The sequence below is a fragment of the Leucopleurus acutus genome (genome assembly GCF_964270905.1).
Source record: "Leucopleurus acutus genome assembly, chromosome: 3".
Classification (NCBI taxonomy): Eukaryota; Metazoa; Chordata; class Mammalia; order Artiodactyla; family Delphinidae; genus Leucopleurus; species Leucopleurus acutus.
The window spans coordinates 111,832,919-111,848,907 of record NC_139145.1 but is presented as its reverse complement, the minus strand read 5'-3'; the positions used below and the strand labels follow the sequence as shown (position 1 = coordinate 111,848,907).

Here is a 15,989-nt window from a genome sequence, read left to right as displayed (position 1 = left end):
TGTGCTACCAGGGAAGCCCTAGGATGAATTCTTAATCTCAGTTATAGACCTCCCTCCTCATATATTCTTAAATATCTATGCAGTAGTGTGCAGAACCTACTTCAGAATTTGTATTTGGGCAAATGCTCATGGTGAGCTGAGGCGACCATCTGTATAATTCATCAGAAAGATGAATGTACTTGAGGAGAAGCATAGTTTTACATGAATCACCTGCATAACTGCCTCAGATTTCCACATTATGTGCAATCCTACTTGGAATAAAATACTGAACTTTTTACCCATTAACAGATTTGCTAATAATATTAGTTATATTTTTGGTATTCAAAGTTTAGTTATCTGACCGCAGAGAGCTAGCCACTCATCATAACCTATTTAAATGCATATAAAGAAATTCTTTGATATTAGAGACACCTGGTTTTTACATAAAGCATAATGCCTAATTCAATTGTAGACACAGATGACCACATTAATTACAATTTTATCATTCAGACAGCATTTATGCTAGCTTCATATGAACAATTTCCTTTACTTTTTCAATAAGTAATAAAGTTAGAGGCTAGAAATGGTAGAAACTGTAGATGAAAATCTGTATTTTTAGAATTAAATGTGAAAATGTGCGAAATTAAGGGATATTTACGTACGTCTTTATGGCAACCTTTTACATTGCGTGACTAGCTCAAATATCTGTACAAAAATGGGGAGTGATAAATCCAATTGAAAATGTAATAATGCACATATGTGCATGCATGTGTGCACACACACACACAGGCAGACGCTGAATTTACAAAATGTATTGGGTAGCTGGTGGCCATAGTAGAATGAAGGACAGGAGGTTATGAAGAGGCATCCCAGACTCCAATTACAGTTATACATTAATTGTGCGTTCATAAAAGCCTGACAAATAATTGTTTTTCCAGGAAGATATTATAAGTAACATTTTAACACATGTAGTAAGAAAACATCTTAAATTCTTAAAATCACAATTAGATAAATTAAACAGTACAATAAGCTGATGGCTATAAAGAACCCTCGTTATAAAGACTTGTCCATTCATGTTTGAAACAACACCATGTCCTTTATTCATTCTAACATATAGTTTCTGTTAAGTTTTTAACTGTTGTAATGCATGGAAAGTAAATATTTTGAAATATAATCTAATAGAAAGCCACATACACAGTTTAATCTGTTTATATTAAAAACATTTCTAAGGTGTGGCTAAAATTAGATTTATTTTCAAATTACGTAAACTGGAAAGGTTATTTGAGTTGTTGTTTTCTAATAAGTAGATGATTAATTGCGTTTTCCTGAGCAATTCTGTCAGGACACGATGGTAGTTTAGCTAATAACATGTTGTCTTGTGTTCTGAGAACACTGAAGAATCCAAATTTCATTTTCTGGGCAATGTACTGAGGTCATTTGGTACAAAAGAGAAAAGTGGGATAAAGTTTTAATGTTAACTGGGAAAAAATTCTGGGAATAAATACTTTTTTAATAGGAATATTAATACTTGCCTTTGTCACGTTAATTGCACATCTCACTTAAAAAATGGAAATGCTAAATATTTCTAGGGACATATCATTACATTTCAATAACTGGGATAATCAAAGTGAGTCCAATTTATCCTGAGGACAGTAAATCCGCAAAGGGGGAAAAGACAAACTATACATGAAAACACTTAGTCCCACTTTAAATTTTACAGTATCTATATATTTGTCTACGTATTTAAGGATGTAGTCAGCAAAGATATTCACATTAAACTATCAATACTTACAGAAATTATTTTTCTTCTACTCAGGAAGACCATTTGTACTAAGTTAACATGGGAAACTTAGAGGAAATCCTCCTTAGGAGACCTACTCAACTGATAATTTCTCTTTAGAATATAGTTCAGGAAAGTAATTAAAGAGGTCTCAGGTGTTTTCATCTGTAGGTCACTCCTTTCAATGCGAATTACAGTTCATGGGTAAAGTTGACATTTTTGGTGAAATAACATCAACTCAGTTTCTTCTAAACAAATGTCTACATCAAAAGACTGTAATTATTGCACAATTCGTGGCAGTGAAGTGACCAAGGATTAGATGGTCATTTATGCTCTTACCTTTAGGTGCAGTGCCTTCTCAAGAAAGCCTAATGTGGACAAGCTAGCAGAGGATGTGAAAGCAGGTGAGTCCATCTGCTTATGTTTTGTATTACTCTTTCCATCCGAAATCACTTTAATCAGCTATTTTACCATTGAAATAACATACAAAGGAAGGAATTAATAGTTACCAGTTGTGCAATAATATAAGTCATAATGGAAGTGTTTTGTGAGCAAACTTCACACTGCCACCCCCAACACACACATACACACACACACGCAAGTTTAATATGCCAAATGGAAGTGTATTAATAGTGGTTCACTTTTCCAGTATTTCTCAAGGTATGGTTCACTGACCCAATTAACAGTGGCAGTCAGAAAGTGGAAATTGTGATTACGTCCCCTAGGAAAACTATATACTATATGAAGAAGAAAACTGTAAGGGCTAAGAAAGTAAAAATGTTCAGTTTGTATCTTATTTCTACTGGAGGGTGCAGGGATTGGGAAGGAGACGTGGAGAAAAAGCCCAATCAAGACTTCATGGGATTAAGGACTGTGGAAAACTCTTTGCCAAGCGCACAGTTCTAAATGCTTTGCTGCACATTCTCAGGATGAAATGATAGAGAAAAGGTATGGACAGACATAGGGCTTCCTCATGTCCAAACCGAACTCATATATTTTCATTTGCTCTTTTAAACTACAAGAAGAGTGTTAACTGAATGATCCTATGAAATGCATCAGAGTTCAGATAGCTTAGAGAATCATAAATATAGAAATGGCACTTTATTTTATTCCTGGAGGGAGAGGGTTGTTTTGGGCACTTTCCATGGCTCAGGGAGCAGATTTGTTAATTTCCTGGCAATAGAGAAATCTTAACCTCAGATTCTTAGCCATGTAATTCCTGTTCATCAGCAACTGAGTCCAAACTGGAACACTTGGAAAGGAGAACGAACATTCACCCATCAAATGTGTGGGTTGTTACCAGATCAGTGGCACCTCACAGCCTCTGTTCCTGTGTGCAGCTTTGCTATAAGAAAGGTAGCTAGTTAAGGACATATGTACCTTAGAAAGACTCTGACATATATTTTCAACTGTAGTGAGTTAGGCAGAACGCAAAGCAGAGTAATAAGAGTCAATGTTTTCACCTATTTATTTTTATATTTCACATGTATATTTTATATGTTCAATGTAGGCAAGAATTGCTAATGTTACTGTGAGGTGAAATGTTAAAAGTAACTCAGGAACAGGTAGTATATATAAAGACCAACACAAATGCATGGAAAACATGGGTGAAAAGAGAAAAGGATAAGGTTTAAATGATTCAAAACCTAAACAAAATTAATATATAGATATACGATCCTCCATTTGGTGCATGAGAAAATTATTTGATATTGGAATTAAATATCTTTATTTTCTGGTTTTCTTGACTACAACTTCTTCAAATTTTCAATGATTTCAGGAATTTAAAAAACTAGCTATTTTTAATCTGGGTTCCAAGAGAAAGAGAAATACGCTGAATTGATTGCTATACCTTGGAAAACGTCAATTTTACTGTTTTGACCAAATAGCCTAGAAATAATGGGACCCTATTGCCTTCACATTCCAATATTACTTCCAAAATAAGAGCAAGTAAAATCATGCTCAGGATTCTTTGACTATAAGAAACAATACCTTCTTAGAAGGCAAATGAAAGAAATTCAAGATCAGTAACAATAGAGAAAAGAGTCAACAAAAGGTTTCAAAATTCTAGCATTATAAGATTAAGCTTAATAATCACAAGACTCTCAGTGTTCACACAGCTGTCATAAAAAGTGAAAGTTAAAATTATTCTTGGTAAATTCATGTATCTGTACAAGGTGTCATCTTCAGGTTACCTTGGCTTCAGTTAAAGACCTTGTCGTTTGAATTTTTCATGAAAGCCTCTCTGTGGCTTGAAAGCTTGAAGTTGTTCTCCAGTGTGCAGTCCTAGCCTCTGGCACACTGTGTGATTAATGGCAACTAGTTTGATTAGTTTAAATCTGGAACATAAATTTTAATTCAGCTTCCTTTTCCCCTCTTAACAGTTCTGCCTGACATCCCTGTCATGCACAGGCAAAAATCTTTATTTTCAGAAGGAATAAATCCTTATGGATTTGAGAGAAATAAGTCATCTGGGATGAGGAACTAGTAAATATATTGCCAAATTTTCACTTTAGATACCATACGCCTAAAGAAATATGGATGCCCCTTACCTGAGATTAAACAATGCTTTTCAAAGTCTCTGGAGTCTGGATATATAGTTGCTGATCAATGGTTATTTTTATCACAATTTTCAAAGAAAGGATCACCAACTTAGCTTTAGAATGTAAAATCAGTCTTCAGACTTTTCTATTATGACTTTGATGTTTGTATGCCTGATTCAACACAGAAAACCCAAAAGATCTGGAAAGGGCCATAGAGCAATGTGCTTTCATAAGGAAAGTGTTTTGTTTAAATTTTTCTAATGTTTTATGAACAGTTATATGAAGCAGATGTAGCCTACTGAAGTCAATGGCTAGATGAAATATAGTTATATCAATAATTTCACTCTACTATAAGTCCTATATCCTGGGAACAGAGCAGGTGCTCTGCTGGCCGCAAGAAGGGACAGTCAGTTTTGCTGCTACTAAGATACCTGGGTAGAGAAGCAGTACTCCAGAGCCCCTGGTGTGTGATTAAAAACTCCCTCCCCCTTGTGCTGAAAGTCTCAATCATTTGAATCTATCTCCTTTGCAGTGTCTATGTGGAGATATTCACAAGTCTGAATAAAAATGAGGTACATTTCACGTTAGTATGTTATTAAAAATTTAGCTCTAGCATTCCTGGTGACAAGTGACATAGTCAAGCAAATAGCTGTGTTACCACTTCTGGGCTTTATCATATTAAAGAGGAAATACGTTGCTAAAAATATGATGACCCCTGTCACTTTATTGCTATGGTCTAAGCAATCACGGCTAATTAATGATTTTCTGTATCATCTAAGACAAATCAAGAATTCCATCTAGAGCAGTTATTGCAGAAATATACTGTGTTAGGCCCCAGTTAAGCTTTTGTTGATTTGAAGTAACACTTTTCCTACATAAAAAGTACAAAAATACTCACTGAAGGTTACTGAGAAGTTGTTTGATTTGACATAAAGATGAAGACACACTTCTTTTCTGAGACAGTACACTTTGTGATTCACAGGATAACTTGCATCACACGCAATTTAATGAAAGCTCTCAAATAAGCGATTTTATTCCTATCCATGATTGCAGACATTTACAAAACCATAACATCTGAGTTCACCTTAAAAAATAACTTATATAAAGCAGTGATATACACAGCACAAAATAGATCAGGGAGGGGCAGGAGCAACTTTTAATAATTAAAATGTAAACGTGAAAAAAAGGATGGAATAAAAGTCCCTACTTATTTCTACTTAAGATGTCATGTGATAGTATTTTACAATGTCCTGTGGGTCAATGTATGTATGTGCATGTGTCCATATAACATACACACATACAATACATTCTCTTTCCCACACATATACATACACAGATAATCATTTGCAGTTCCGTTGAGGGCAATTCTAATATGCCGCTCTGTACAGTTGTTCGAATCACGTTTGGACCCGCTTTCTTCACAAAATAGGGGAGAGAGCAGGAAATAAAAAGGTTGGTTTGGTGTGACTGAGATTCCTTTGTTTAACTGTACACTGTGATGAATAATTTTCTTCCGTAGTAGTTCTGTGAAGGGCTGACTCACTGTGGTTTCCATGAGGAGACTTGGTAATGGATCACACACTCATTGTCATGCTAGGGGAGTACTAGAAGGAGAGAAGAATCCATATTTTAACAACAATTCTTCTACAGGCCACTAACATTCTCCTTGGTAAACAATAGTAACTGTGAATTTTAATGTCTTTTATGCACAAGCTTTAAATACAGCATAAAAATAAGAAAGCATAAAAAGAGTAAAATTATATAGAATTGATTGTCCTGAACTGTTAAATATTTCCTCTGGAAAGCAAGCAGTCTCATTCTCTCTCTGAGCTTAGGGGTTTGATAAGTACCTAGTCCCTCAGCTTTCTCCTTCTAGCCAGATTCATGTTTCATAGGCCCTTGGAACAATTTGGGTAAATCTAGTCCGAGGTTGATTCATAATAATCAAATACGTGTGAGGGATAGGATAGTCTTTGTTAGCTGTGTAAACTTGGGAGGTTACTAACCTCTCTGTGCTTGTTTCCTCACCTGTAAAATCAGCTTAATGATAGTATCGATCTTAAACGGGTTTTGGGAGGACTGACTATAAAACCCTTAAAACTATGTATTTATTGAATACACGGAAAGTGCTCAGTAAATGCTGGAGTAATAGTATAACTCCCAGCTGGCCATAAGAAATCCTTATTAAAGCATTTAGAAAATACTTAAGAGTCTGATTTATACTTTAGCATATAAACTTCTTCCTTGAAGCTGTGACTCCTAGCTCAATCCACAGGCATTTCTGGGTGGGAGTAGGGGCATTCTTCTTACATGTTACTTGTCAGTTTGAGGCTGACCATTGGTAAAAGGCGAGACTTTCAGAAATTTGGAAAAGTGGTCTTAACAAATGACAAACAGCAATTATTTTGATAATGATGGCAATCTACCCTCATATGCTTGAGGAATAGACTGTGACAGAAAAGTTCTAGAGCAGCTCTGCCCAACAGAACTTACTTCAACGATGGACACGTTCCACAACCTGTGGTGTCCAGTATGAAAGCCACTAGCCACATGTGGCAACTTGAGCCCACGAAGTGTGGCCAGTGCCACTGAGGAACTAAAATTTTTTTTTTTTGGTACGCTGGCCTCTCACTGTGGTGGCCTCTCCCGTTGGGGAGCACAGGCTCCAGACACGCAGGCTCAGCGGCCGTGGCTCATGGGCCCAGCCGCTCCGCGGCATGTGGGATCTTCCTGGACCGGGGCACGAACCCGTGTCCCCTGCATCGGCAGGCGGACTCTCAACCACTGCGCCACCAGGGAAGCCCAGGAACTAAAATTTTAATGTTATTTAACTTTAACTTATTTAAATATCTCCACGTAGCTGGTGGCCACCATCTTGTACAGCACATTATAGATCCCCTGTGACGGGAAGGAGGAGCGTCTATTTCCAAGTGGTAACGGTTTCCATATTAATATGACCTCTTGAATATTTTAAATGCTTTATGAGAACCTGTGAGGACCAGGGCAAAAGGGAATTCCTTTTAATGCGCTAATAATGATTGCACCTCATGGAAAGAGGCAGATAAAGTGAGAGGGTTTGGTCCTAGGCTGCAGGGGCTTAACCAGGAACAGTGATGGTCCTGGGAAGGGGAGCATGAACCTTCTAAAAAAGGAACAGACAGAACAGAAAGAAGTGAATTCCAAATGAGCGGAGGTCGTGCAGGAACCAGAAACGAAGTATAAGGTGTGTATTAGATAGGGATGGATTTGTTAATATGGTGAAAGCAGGATTTCCCAGGGAAGAGCGCAGGGTGACAGTGGCTCAGCTGGCAGAAGTCTGGACTGGAGGTCATTAGAGTTTGATCTAGTGCTCAAACCAAAAAGCCCACATTGATCCTGAGTAAAAGCAGATGACTAAGCCTGAAAACGGGTCACTGGACCTTAGGGGGAGGATTGTTAATCCTTTAAACACAGGTCAAATCAAGGAAAAATCTACTTGTTAATCCCGTAATAGCCTCAAATTTCCTCAGTATAGGAAAGCTAATTTATATATGTTACTGACCTTCCACATTGGATTACAGTGAGTAGGGTGATATAAAGGGGAGACTGCCAGAGAAGCGAAAGGGGATTCAGTTTGATAGAAAAACTCCCTCTTTATGCTTGATAGTGGCAACGAAAAAGCAAAGCTAAACAAAACCCAAAACCCCCAAACAATCATTGAGAAGGATCAGTGAAGTGGAGCCCACCCCGTCCCTGAGCTGGGAGGGGATCTACCCCCATCTCATCAGGAGATACCATGCAAATCTCCACTACAAATAATGACAGCACACTGCCATGACCTGTCCACAACCTTTGACAAAATAATCATATTTTGGCATTTGACTTTCAGGGGCAAGACTAAACAAGGAGATAAATGGATACTAAGGTTTTATTAAAAGTAGGAAACATAAGAATATGGCAAAATGGGCATAGGAAATTTAATCTATGCTTTCTATGGCTACTGCTTATTTATAGTAAGGATCGGTGAGCCAATCAGTACTGCCCAGTAGAACCTTCTGTGATGATGGATATGTTCTATTCTGTGCTGTTCAATACAGTGCCCACACATGGCTGCTGAGCTCTTAAAACGTAGCTAGTGTAACTTAGGAACTGAAAATTTAACTGTATTTAGTTTTAAATAGCGCAGCTAGATCATCAATCATTATTTTTTCTATATATATATATTTTTTGGCGGTACGCGGGCCTCTCACTGTTGTGGCCTCTCCCGTTGTGGAGCACAGGCTCCGGACGCGCAGGCTCAGCGGCCATGGCTCACGGGCCCAGCCGCTCTGCGGCATGTGGGATCTTCCCGGACCGGGGCACGAACCCGCGTCCCCTGCATCGGCAGGCGGACTCTCAACCACTGCACCACCAGGGAAGCCCATCAATCATTATTTTAAAGACAAAGCTTTTAATGGGTATATTGTGCCAATCTAAAAACAGTGAAAGACTTTAAAGCTTTTTTAAAGTCTCCTTTTTTAAAAAGGACTTCAAAGGATATGTTGGTAAAAAATTTTCTGGATAAGTCATAATTAATTCTAGAGACCATCTCATTTAATGCACATCCTGAATAATCAGATTTTAAAAATCCCTGAATCCTTTTTTCACAAGGATTATTCCAGTTCATTCAAATGCAATGTAACATTAGGGAATATAGTTAAGAATATATTATAGCCTTCATTCTAATTATACACCATTAAAAGTATGCGTATATAGAGACAAGTATATATGCACATTCTCTGCTACCAAGCATGGTTATTGGTTGCTCCCATTTCTTAACATTGGCAATTGTTAGGATTTTTAACCTGTGTTATTTCAAATATCTTAAGCAAATCTTACAGTAAAATGAGAATTTGTTACAGATTCATTGGGAAGTTAAGAGAGTTAGGCTTATTCAGGGAGGAAACTGAGTGGAAAATAGAGTACAACATGAAAGTCAGGGCCAGATTCAGTCAGAAAGGATGGAAGCACCATCTCCAAGCAATACAGCTCAAAAATTAGCAAGCATCTAATGAAATTTAAATTTTGAATAGTACAAGTAACTGTAAAATGATGCCCTAAGTGTATTTGGTACAGTAAAACAGATTGTATTTGTGTGTGACTGTCTTTATAAGCGATGGGCTATTTGCACTGCTAAGGCTGTAAACTGCTCGTCTGCTGCTGCCTTTATTGAAACTGCTTCAACTAAGTAAGATTGAGGGAAATAGCAAACTTTCTAGGGAAACTCACAGAATGTGCCAGCAAAAAGGAATTTTGCTATTGATTACTATTCAAGCACAAGTGGCTTACAGTTTTCTAGAAGTAGAAGAGCAAGTGTTAAATGGGGTATCGTATTTAGAGACATAAAATATTCATGGTGTATTGTCCTGAGACCACACTGCAATGTTTCTGTTGTACTGCTGCATCAATATGCCATGACATATTCTAGTGTTTGTGTCAGAATGCTGTGATATCAGGTTGCCCTGATATCACAGCATTCAAAACTATTCTGAGTCTGGTTCTCCTCGATCAAATGATAAAATGGCCTTACAGTGCTGTTGACTGCATCAGTGTTTGGTTATGCATGTAAAACATGAGCTAGAGAATTTATTATACCCAGTTCATGTACCATGGACTCCATCAGAAATATCCATTAAATCTTCGAACAATGTGCATACATTTCTGTTCACACACTTCAAGAACACTTCAGATCTTACATTTCTCTTCATACACTTCAAGAACACTTCAGATCTTACATTTCTATTTCTAAGCATCTATATAATATTTTTTCTTAATGAGAGATAATACTACAGGTACCTGAGCTGAACTAAAGTGAAATAAATCTAGTGTGTATGTGACTATGTAAAAAAAAAAATTGGGGCATATGTGATTTCTTTACAAGAGAAGAAAATGAAAAAAGGCAGTAAGGGTAATAGGAAATGATCTACCACCTTGTTTCTAATTTCTATTTGACACCATGATTTTAATAGCATGTTTGCTCAGTATGGTGAAAATATTCTGCTAAATTAATTCAAGAAATAAGACTAACTGCTTTCTTTACTTGAGAGGCACGAAGCACTATTCCTTGAATTAAGCCTTTTTGTATTATGTTTTTAAAGCCAAACATTTTATAGAGTTTGAACACTAGGGGGCATCTTTGTTTCTTGAAATAAAGGCTTTTTTTGGATCCCCCCCCAAAAGAGTCTGAATGTTGAAACATTTTTTGATTCCTATTTTCTTGTGTAAAGTGTGTTGGCACTGCAAGGTTTCTGCCTTTGGATTGGACATTTCTGTTTCTATATTGATTACATTAAGTAGTATGTGTAAGGTGACTGGGATAGTGTCTGTACATGATAATCAGTCAATAGACGTTTGCTGTCTGCCCAGGCCTCTTATGTGGTTAAACTTCAAGATAAAGACCGACAAACCCTCAAAAGGCAGACTGTTCAAAAATCTGTGCTTTTCAGACTTATGTGCATTAAAAACCACTAGAATTCAGTTTGCATGTTTAGTTACTGGAAATGTTTTCTTTTTAAAAATTATTTATTTATTTTTAATTGGAGTATAATTGCTTTACAATGTTGTGTTAGTTTCTGCTGTACAGTGAAGTGAATCAGCTATATGTATACATATATCCCCTCCCTCTTGGACCTCCTGGTTTTCCTTGATGATAGTAAAGCTAACTTAGTGGAGATACCTAGTCTATTTACTTCAAGGCCTTACTACATTTGTCAGCAATGAATCTCTTTTGTCTTCTTCCTCTCTGTTCTCTTTTCTTGATCTTTTAAAAAGGTGCAAACAAAAATGTGTGGATGTGATAGAGGAAGCCACAGATAACCAGGGTGTCACTCATAGCATGTAGACCCCTCACCTGGCAGACAGAACAGCACAGCCAGTGTGGACCCGCTTCCAAGGCTGCACTACCCTCCAGGCGGTGGTGCAGGTTCTCAACCATCATCCAAGTATTTCTCTTTTGGGGACTTTGCTAGTGGGGACAGGAGAGAGGGAGGGGGGAGACAGGAGGGAGCTTCTGTTTTCTGCTAACTCTGCACAGCAGTCTGGCGTTTTACCTGCTTCTTGGCTTTAAGGGTAGCGAGGCTGGGTCAGGAGTCAGGGGTGGGGGAAGCCCTACTCCAGTGGCTCTATATGCTACGCACATATTCCCAGAGGGATCTGCTATCCAGCATGTGCATAATCCACTTGGGGTTAAAGGATGAGGCTGGTGTTTATTCTGCACAAAGTAGTTTTTTAAGTCCTGTTCTATCTGATTCTCTGATCCCCGTGAAGAGCTTTCTGATGCCAACTCTGAAGCAGCTCCCCTCTCTGGCAAACAAGGCGGCAGTCGCCCACAACAAATCTGGGAAGGAAGGGGGAGAGTTCCTGTCGTCGCTGCCCCTAAAGTTAAAGTCACGTGGAACCTTTTTAAAGAAGTTTTCTTTTCCAATACAAAATTAATACTTTCCTTGGTGCTCTTAAAACACCTGGTTTATATCTATTGTAGCACTTATTAATCTGACATATGGTTTAATTAGTTGTATAAACATGTTCTTCCCATCAGACTGCATTCTTTGAGGTTAGGGATGTATTATGTTTGTTTCAGAATATTTTGTCCTTAACCTAGTGCTTTGCATAGTGCAGGCTCAATACATGTTGAATTGAACTGAATTAATTATCATATACCTCACTGAATTATACCATTACTGGAAGAATTAGCATAAAATGAAATTGATGTCTCTAATTAGATAAAGTGAACATTAATTAATTAAAATTAACTAATTTGTCCATAGTCTTGAAGCAAACTAGTGAAAGAAACGGGCTCTAAGAAATCCCATAATCCTAAGCATTATGAAAAACTATATAGTTCCTCACATTTTTCTATTTCCTCATCATTGACAGGCTAATCTTTTGATTTCTTTAAATATGAGTTTTTATGTATACCTTCTTGGTTCTCACTAATCATAAATATCCTGCAAATAAAACAGATAAACTAAAGATCATAATATTATTTCTAGTTTTAACAGAAATTAAAGTCTAAAAACAAGGGAAGTCTTGTCCCATGCCGAGGTGCTAGGTCAACACCAAGAAATAAAGGAAACCACAGAACACTCAATCTTGGGTTCCATTTTGGGAAGCAGCCATTCTGTGCAAAAGTAGATATGTTATTAGCCACCGCTTCAAATTCTGATGGCATCAACTCTGGTAAAGGTCTGGGCAAAATGAAGGTAATTTTCTCTTCTGATTCTGTTTCTAGTTTGGTAGATCCTCCATTACTTTAATGATGGCGGTACATGTATTGGTGGCACTGATTCTATGAACATGAAACTAGCTTGGGTTCTGAACTCCTTTATTCCAGTTCAGGAGTTCTTAGCAGAGAATGTGCATCAGCATCACTGATGAAGCTTTTTCACATGGGAGGATGCCTGGCCCCACTCCTGGAAATTCTGATTTGCTGGGTCCAGGGAGGGTTCAGGGAAATTGTATTTTTAAAAATTCTATAGATGCTTCTTATGTGAAATATTAGTTAATAAATTATTGTATAATGCAATAAGTCCTTGAGAAAAGATACCATGTTGTCCTTTTGGTCTTTCCAGTGCCTAGCACATTGCTTTGGCCTGTAGACAGTGCTCAGTGACTGTTAAATGAAAGAATAAATTTTATCGCTTCTCCGTTTGCTCCTATCTACTTCTATGGAGACATGAAATGATATTGCCTTTGCTTAACACTATAGTCACACAGAAAACGACGTGGATATCCAGTTCAGGTTAAATGTAAATAACTCGTTAACATACAAGACAGGAAAGTCTAGTGCATGATGTAAAGACATCTTAGAGACAATTTTCAGAGCTTTCAGGACAGCACTGAGGATAAACCTGGTTTTGCAGTGATCAAAGACATTTTAGTAATGTGAAAAATTTATAAAAACGATCACATATGCAACCTGTTTCTAGTACCTTCTTTTATGGTGGGTGTTTTCTAACATAAAATTAGTATTAAAGTTTTTGTCTTTGTAACTATGTACATAGAATCGGAGTAGAAAGTTTATTTTTTAATACTTTCAAAGAAATTCCACTTAGTTTTCTAACTTTTAAAAGATCAACCTATTGAACTCTAGATAAACAGTCGTAATAATGGCTTTATGCATTTATTCTAAAGAAGAGCTTCAGAAATAAAATCTGGATATAGTAACGTAGTCAAGGGAATACTTACACTCTCACTCTGAAAAGGATTTAAGAAATTTCCCCCCATTTCGCCATCATCCCTAGGAGTGCCCGGCTGATTACTCAGGCTCATATTATTGGGAGAATTCTGTAAACAAGATTTAGAAAACAAAGCATTTTGAAGATTTTAATTTCCCTTTTACATGGTACTGTTTCAAACATGGAATCTATACCATCATCTCTAAGGACAAAGCAGACTTATAATTCCAATCTCAGACTTCTACCATGGATTCTGTTCATTCTTTGCACCTTGACAAGTACTAATCCTTTCCCAAATGAAAATTAAAAAACAGAAAACCCAAAATAATTCACTGTAACTCTTTGTCTTAGTCTCAGAATCATTTATTCCATTTCCCACTCTCAGTTCATAGAGTTCCTAGACTTCTGGAGAGTTTAAGAAACACTCCCAGGAGGGGCATGATAAAGTGTGCATTCTACCCACTGATCAGGTGGGATGGAACAATAACTCCCCTGGGTGATTTTACTAATCAAACTCGAAAGGTCACTGTTTTGATAAATATTTCCCTTTAATTCTACATGTGGTTTACATAGTAACATGACTTTAACCATTATTTTTATATGAACCATAAGGAAGAAAGGAAAATGGCTAACGATAGTTAAGAACAAGAGAAATAAATACCTCAGGACTTGAGAATTCAGTATGTACTTGTACAGGAAAAGGAGGCTCAGAGGTGGAGTGATTTAGAACCCTTTCCTATCATTTGTTTGAGCAGATTTATTTGAAACTTTTAAGATAAAATGGCTGATATTAGCAATCTAATCAAACACAAAGTTAACGATATACTGCTTTATATTCTATTTAAGTTCGCTAGTCTTGTTTTTGCTGTGCGACTTTAGCCACGTGAGGTCATCTGATACTCCACGTCGATAGGGAATACAGAATGGCAGCGGTGTATAAAGCATGCTCACACAGGATTGCAACTGTGACTAAGGGATTCTTGTAAAAATAAACTTCAAGGTTAAAAACTTTTACTTGTTATTTCAAACGTAAGCCAGGTTTTAGAGTTTTTTCCTGAGCTGTTGCCATTTTATATTTTGTTTTTGAATAAGTTTTTAGATTTTTTTACACAAAATTGCTCTGAGGATTTTGACTTAACTAAACCAAGTTAGGCAATAAAAACGAAAATGTCATGAATGGGTTATCCCCAGAAGAATATGTGCTTTTTAAAAATATGGTTAAACTGTAAAGCAGAGACAGGCAGATGAGCTGGTAGAAATAGAGCTTGTATCTTGTCCTGCTGTGCACCCCACAGGGAGGATCTGAGAACAGGGATCCTCTGAAGTCCGTAGGAGCTCCATTTGCCAGTGAACCCCAAGGGCTGGGGAACCACAGCTTAATGGAATAAAGAGGATTCTATTTTTTTTTTTTTGGAAAAATTTTTTTTCTCTGGAAATGTTAGTTTCCCAAGTAACTGGACTTTGAAATGAACATGGATAACCTGATTTCCTGCAAAAAAAATTAAGTAAAATTGAAATGCAATTAACTAAGCTATAGGTAACTAAGCTACAACTCATGAATAAAGTTATTAATCAGCTGTGTCTTGAAAGCAGGAATGATAATGCTTACTTAGCTCAAAAAAGGGCAAATGTATAAAAACACTATAAGATTTACCCAAAATCTCTAAGTCTTTGGTGAAGGCAGATTTGTCATTTCATACATAATGGAGAAACTGGCAATCTTGGAATAAAAAATAATCTAACATACCTATACAGGGGTATTTGAACATGTATTTACAAGCTGCATACTTTTACATATTCAAACAGATATATGAAACGAGCCCTGTCCATCCTTGCATAATATTCACACTCCTAGCCTTAAGTACGTGAGGTGCCCTGAGAGGAGCAGCATATCTCTGACTAAACTGGGGTGCTCCCAGACTCTGCTGCACTTTTGCCATGTATCATTGCTTTTTTAATTTTTTAAAAAAAGTTTTATTGGAGTATAGTTGATTTACAATGTTGTGTTAGTTTCAGGTGTATAGCAAAGTGTATCAGTTATACATGTACATGTATCTACTCTTTTTTAGATTCTTTTCCCATATGGGCCATTATAGAGTATTGAGTAGAGTTCCCTGTGTGATACAGTAGGTCCTTATTAGTTGTCTCTTTTATATATAGTAGTGTGTATATGTCAATCCCAATCTCCCAATGTATCCCTTGCTCCTTACCACAGGTAACTATAAGTTTGTTTTCCACATCTGTAACTCTATTTTTGTTTTGTAGATAAGTTCATTTGTATCCTTTTTTTAAACTCCACATTGAAGTGATATCATTTCTTGATTTGCAATTCTGAAAGTTTGGCTACCTTCAAATTGATTCCTGACTCAAAGTGTCGATTTAAAAATATCTGAAGTTGGGCTTCCCTGGTGGCGCAGTGGTTGAGAGTCCGCCTGCCGAGGCAGGGGACACGGGTTCATGCCCCGGTCCGGGAAGATCCCACGTGCCGCGGAGCAG

At 37.1% G+C, this 15,989-nt stretch overlaps 1 protein-coding gene across 3 annotated transcripts in view; it reads right to left on the bottom strand.

Moving 5' to 3' along the window:
- Positions 1 to 5,341: 5,341 nt before the first annotated feature.
- Positions 5,342 to 15,989, bottom strand: part of SSBP2 (single stranded DNA binding protein 2) — a gene marked incomplete at its 3' end in the record, with an annotated part of 295,732 nt that continues 285,084 nt past the window's right edge. The window contains exons 16-17 of one of the 3 annotated variants that reach the window (XM_082837009.1): positions 13,504 to 13,602; positions 5,342 to 5,903 (exon numbers count right to left, since the gene is read on the bottom strand). In XM_082837009.1, coding sequence (XP_082693135.1) covers positions 5,874 to 5,903; positions 13,504 to 13,602 — 129 coding nt within the window. Of the gene's footprint in view, positions 5,904 to 13,443; positions 13,603 to 15,989 lie in introns of those variants that run through there. The other 2 variants (XM_082837010.1, XM_082837008.1) reach the window with 2 other exon arrangements.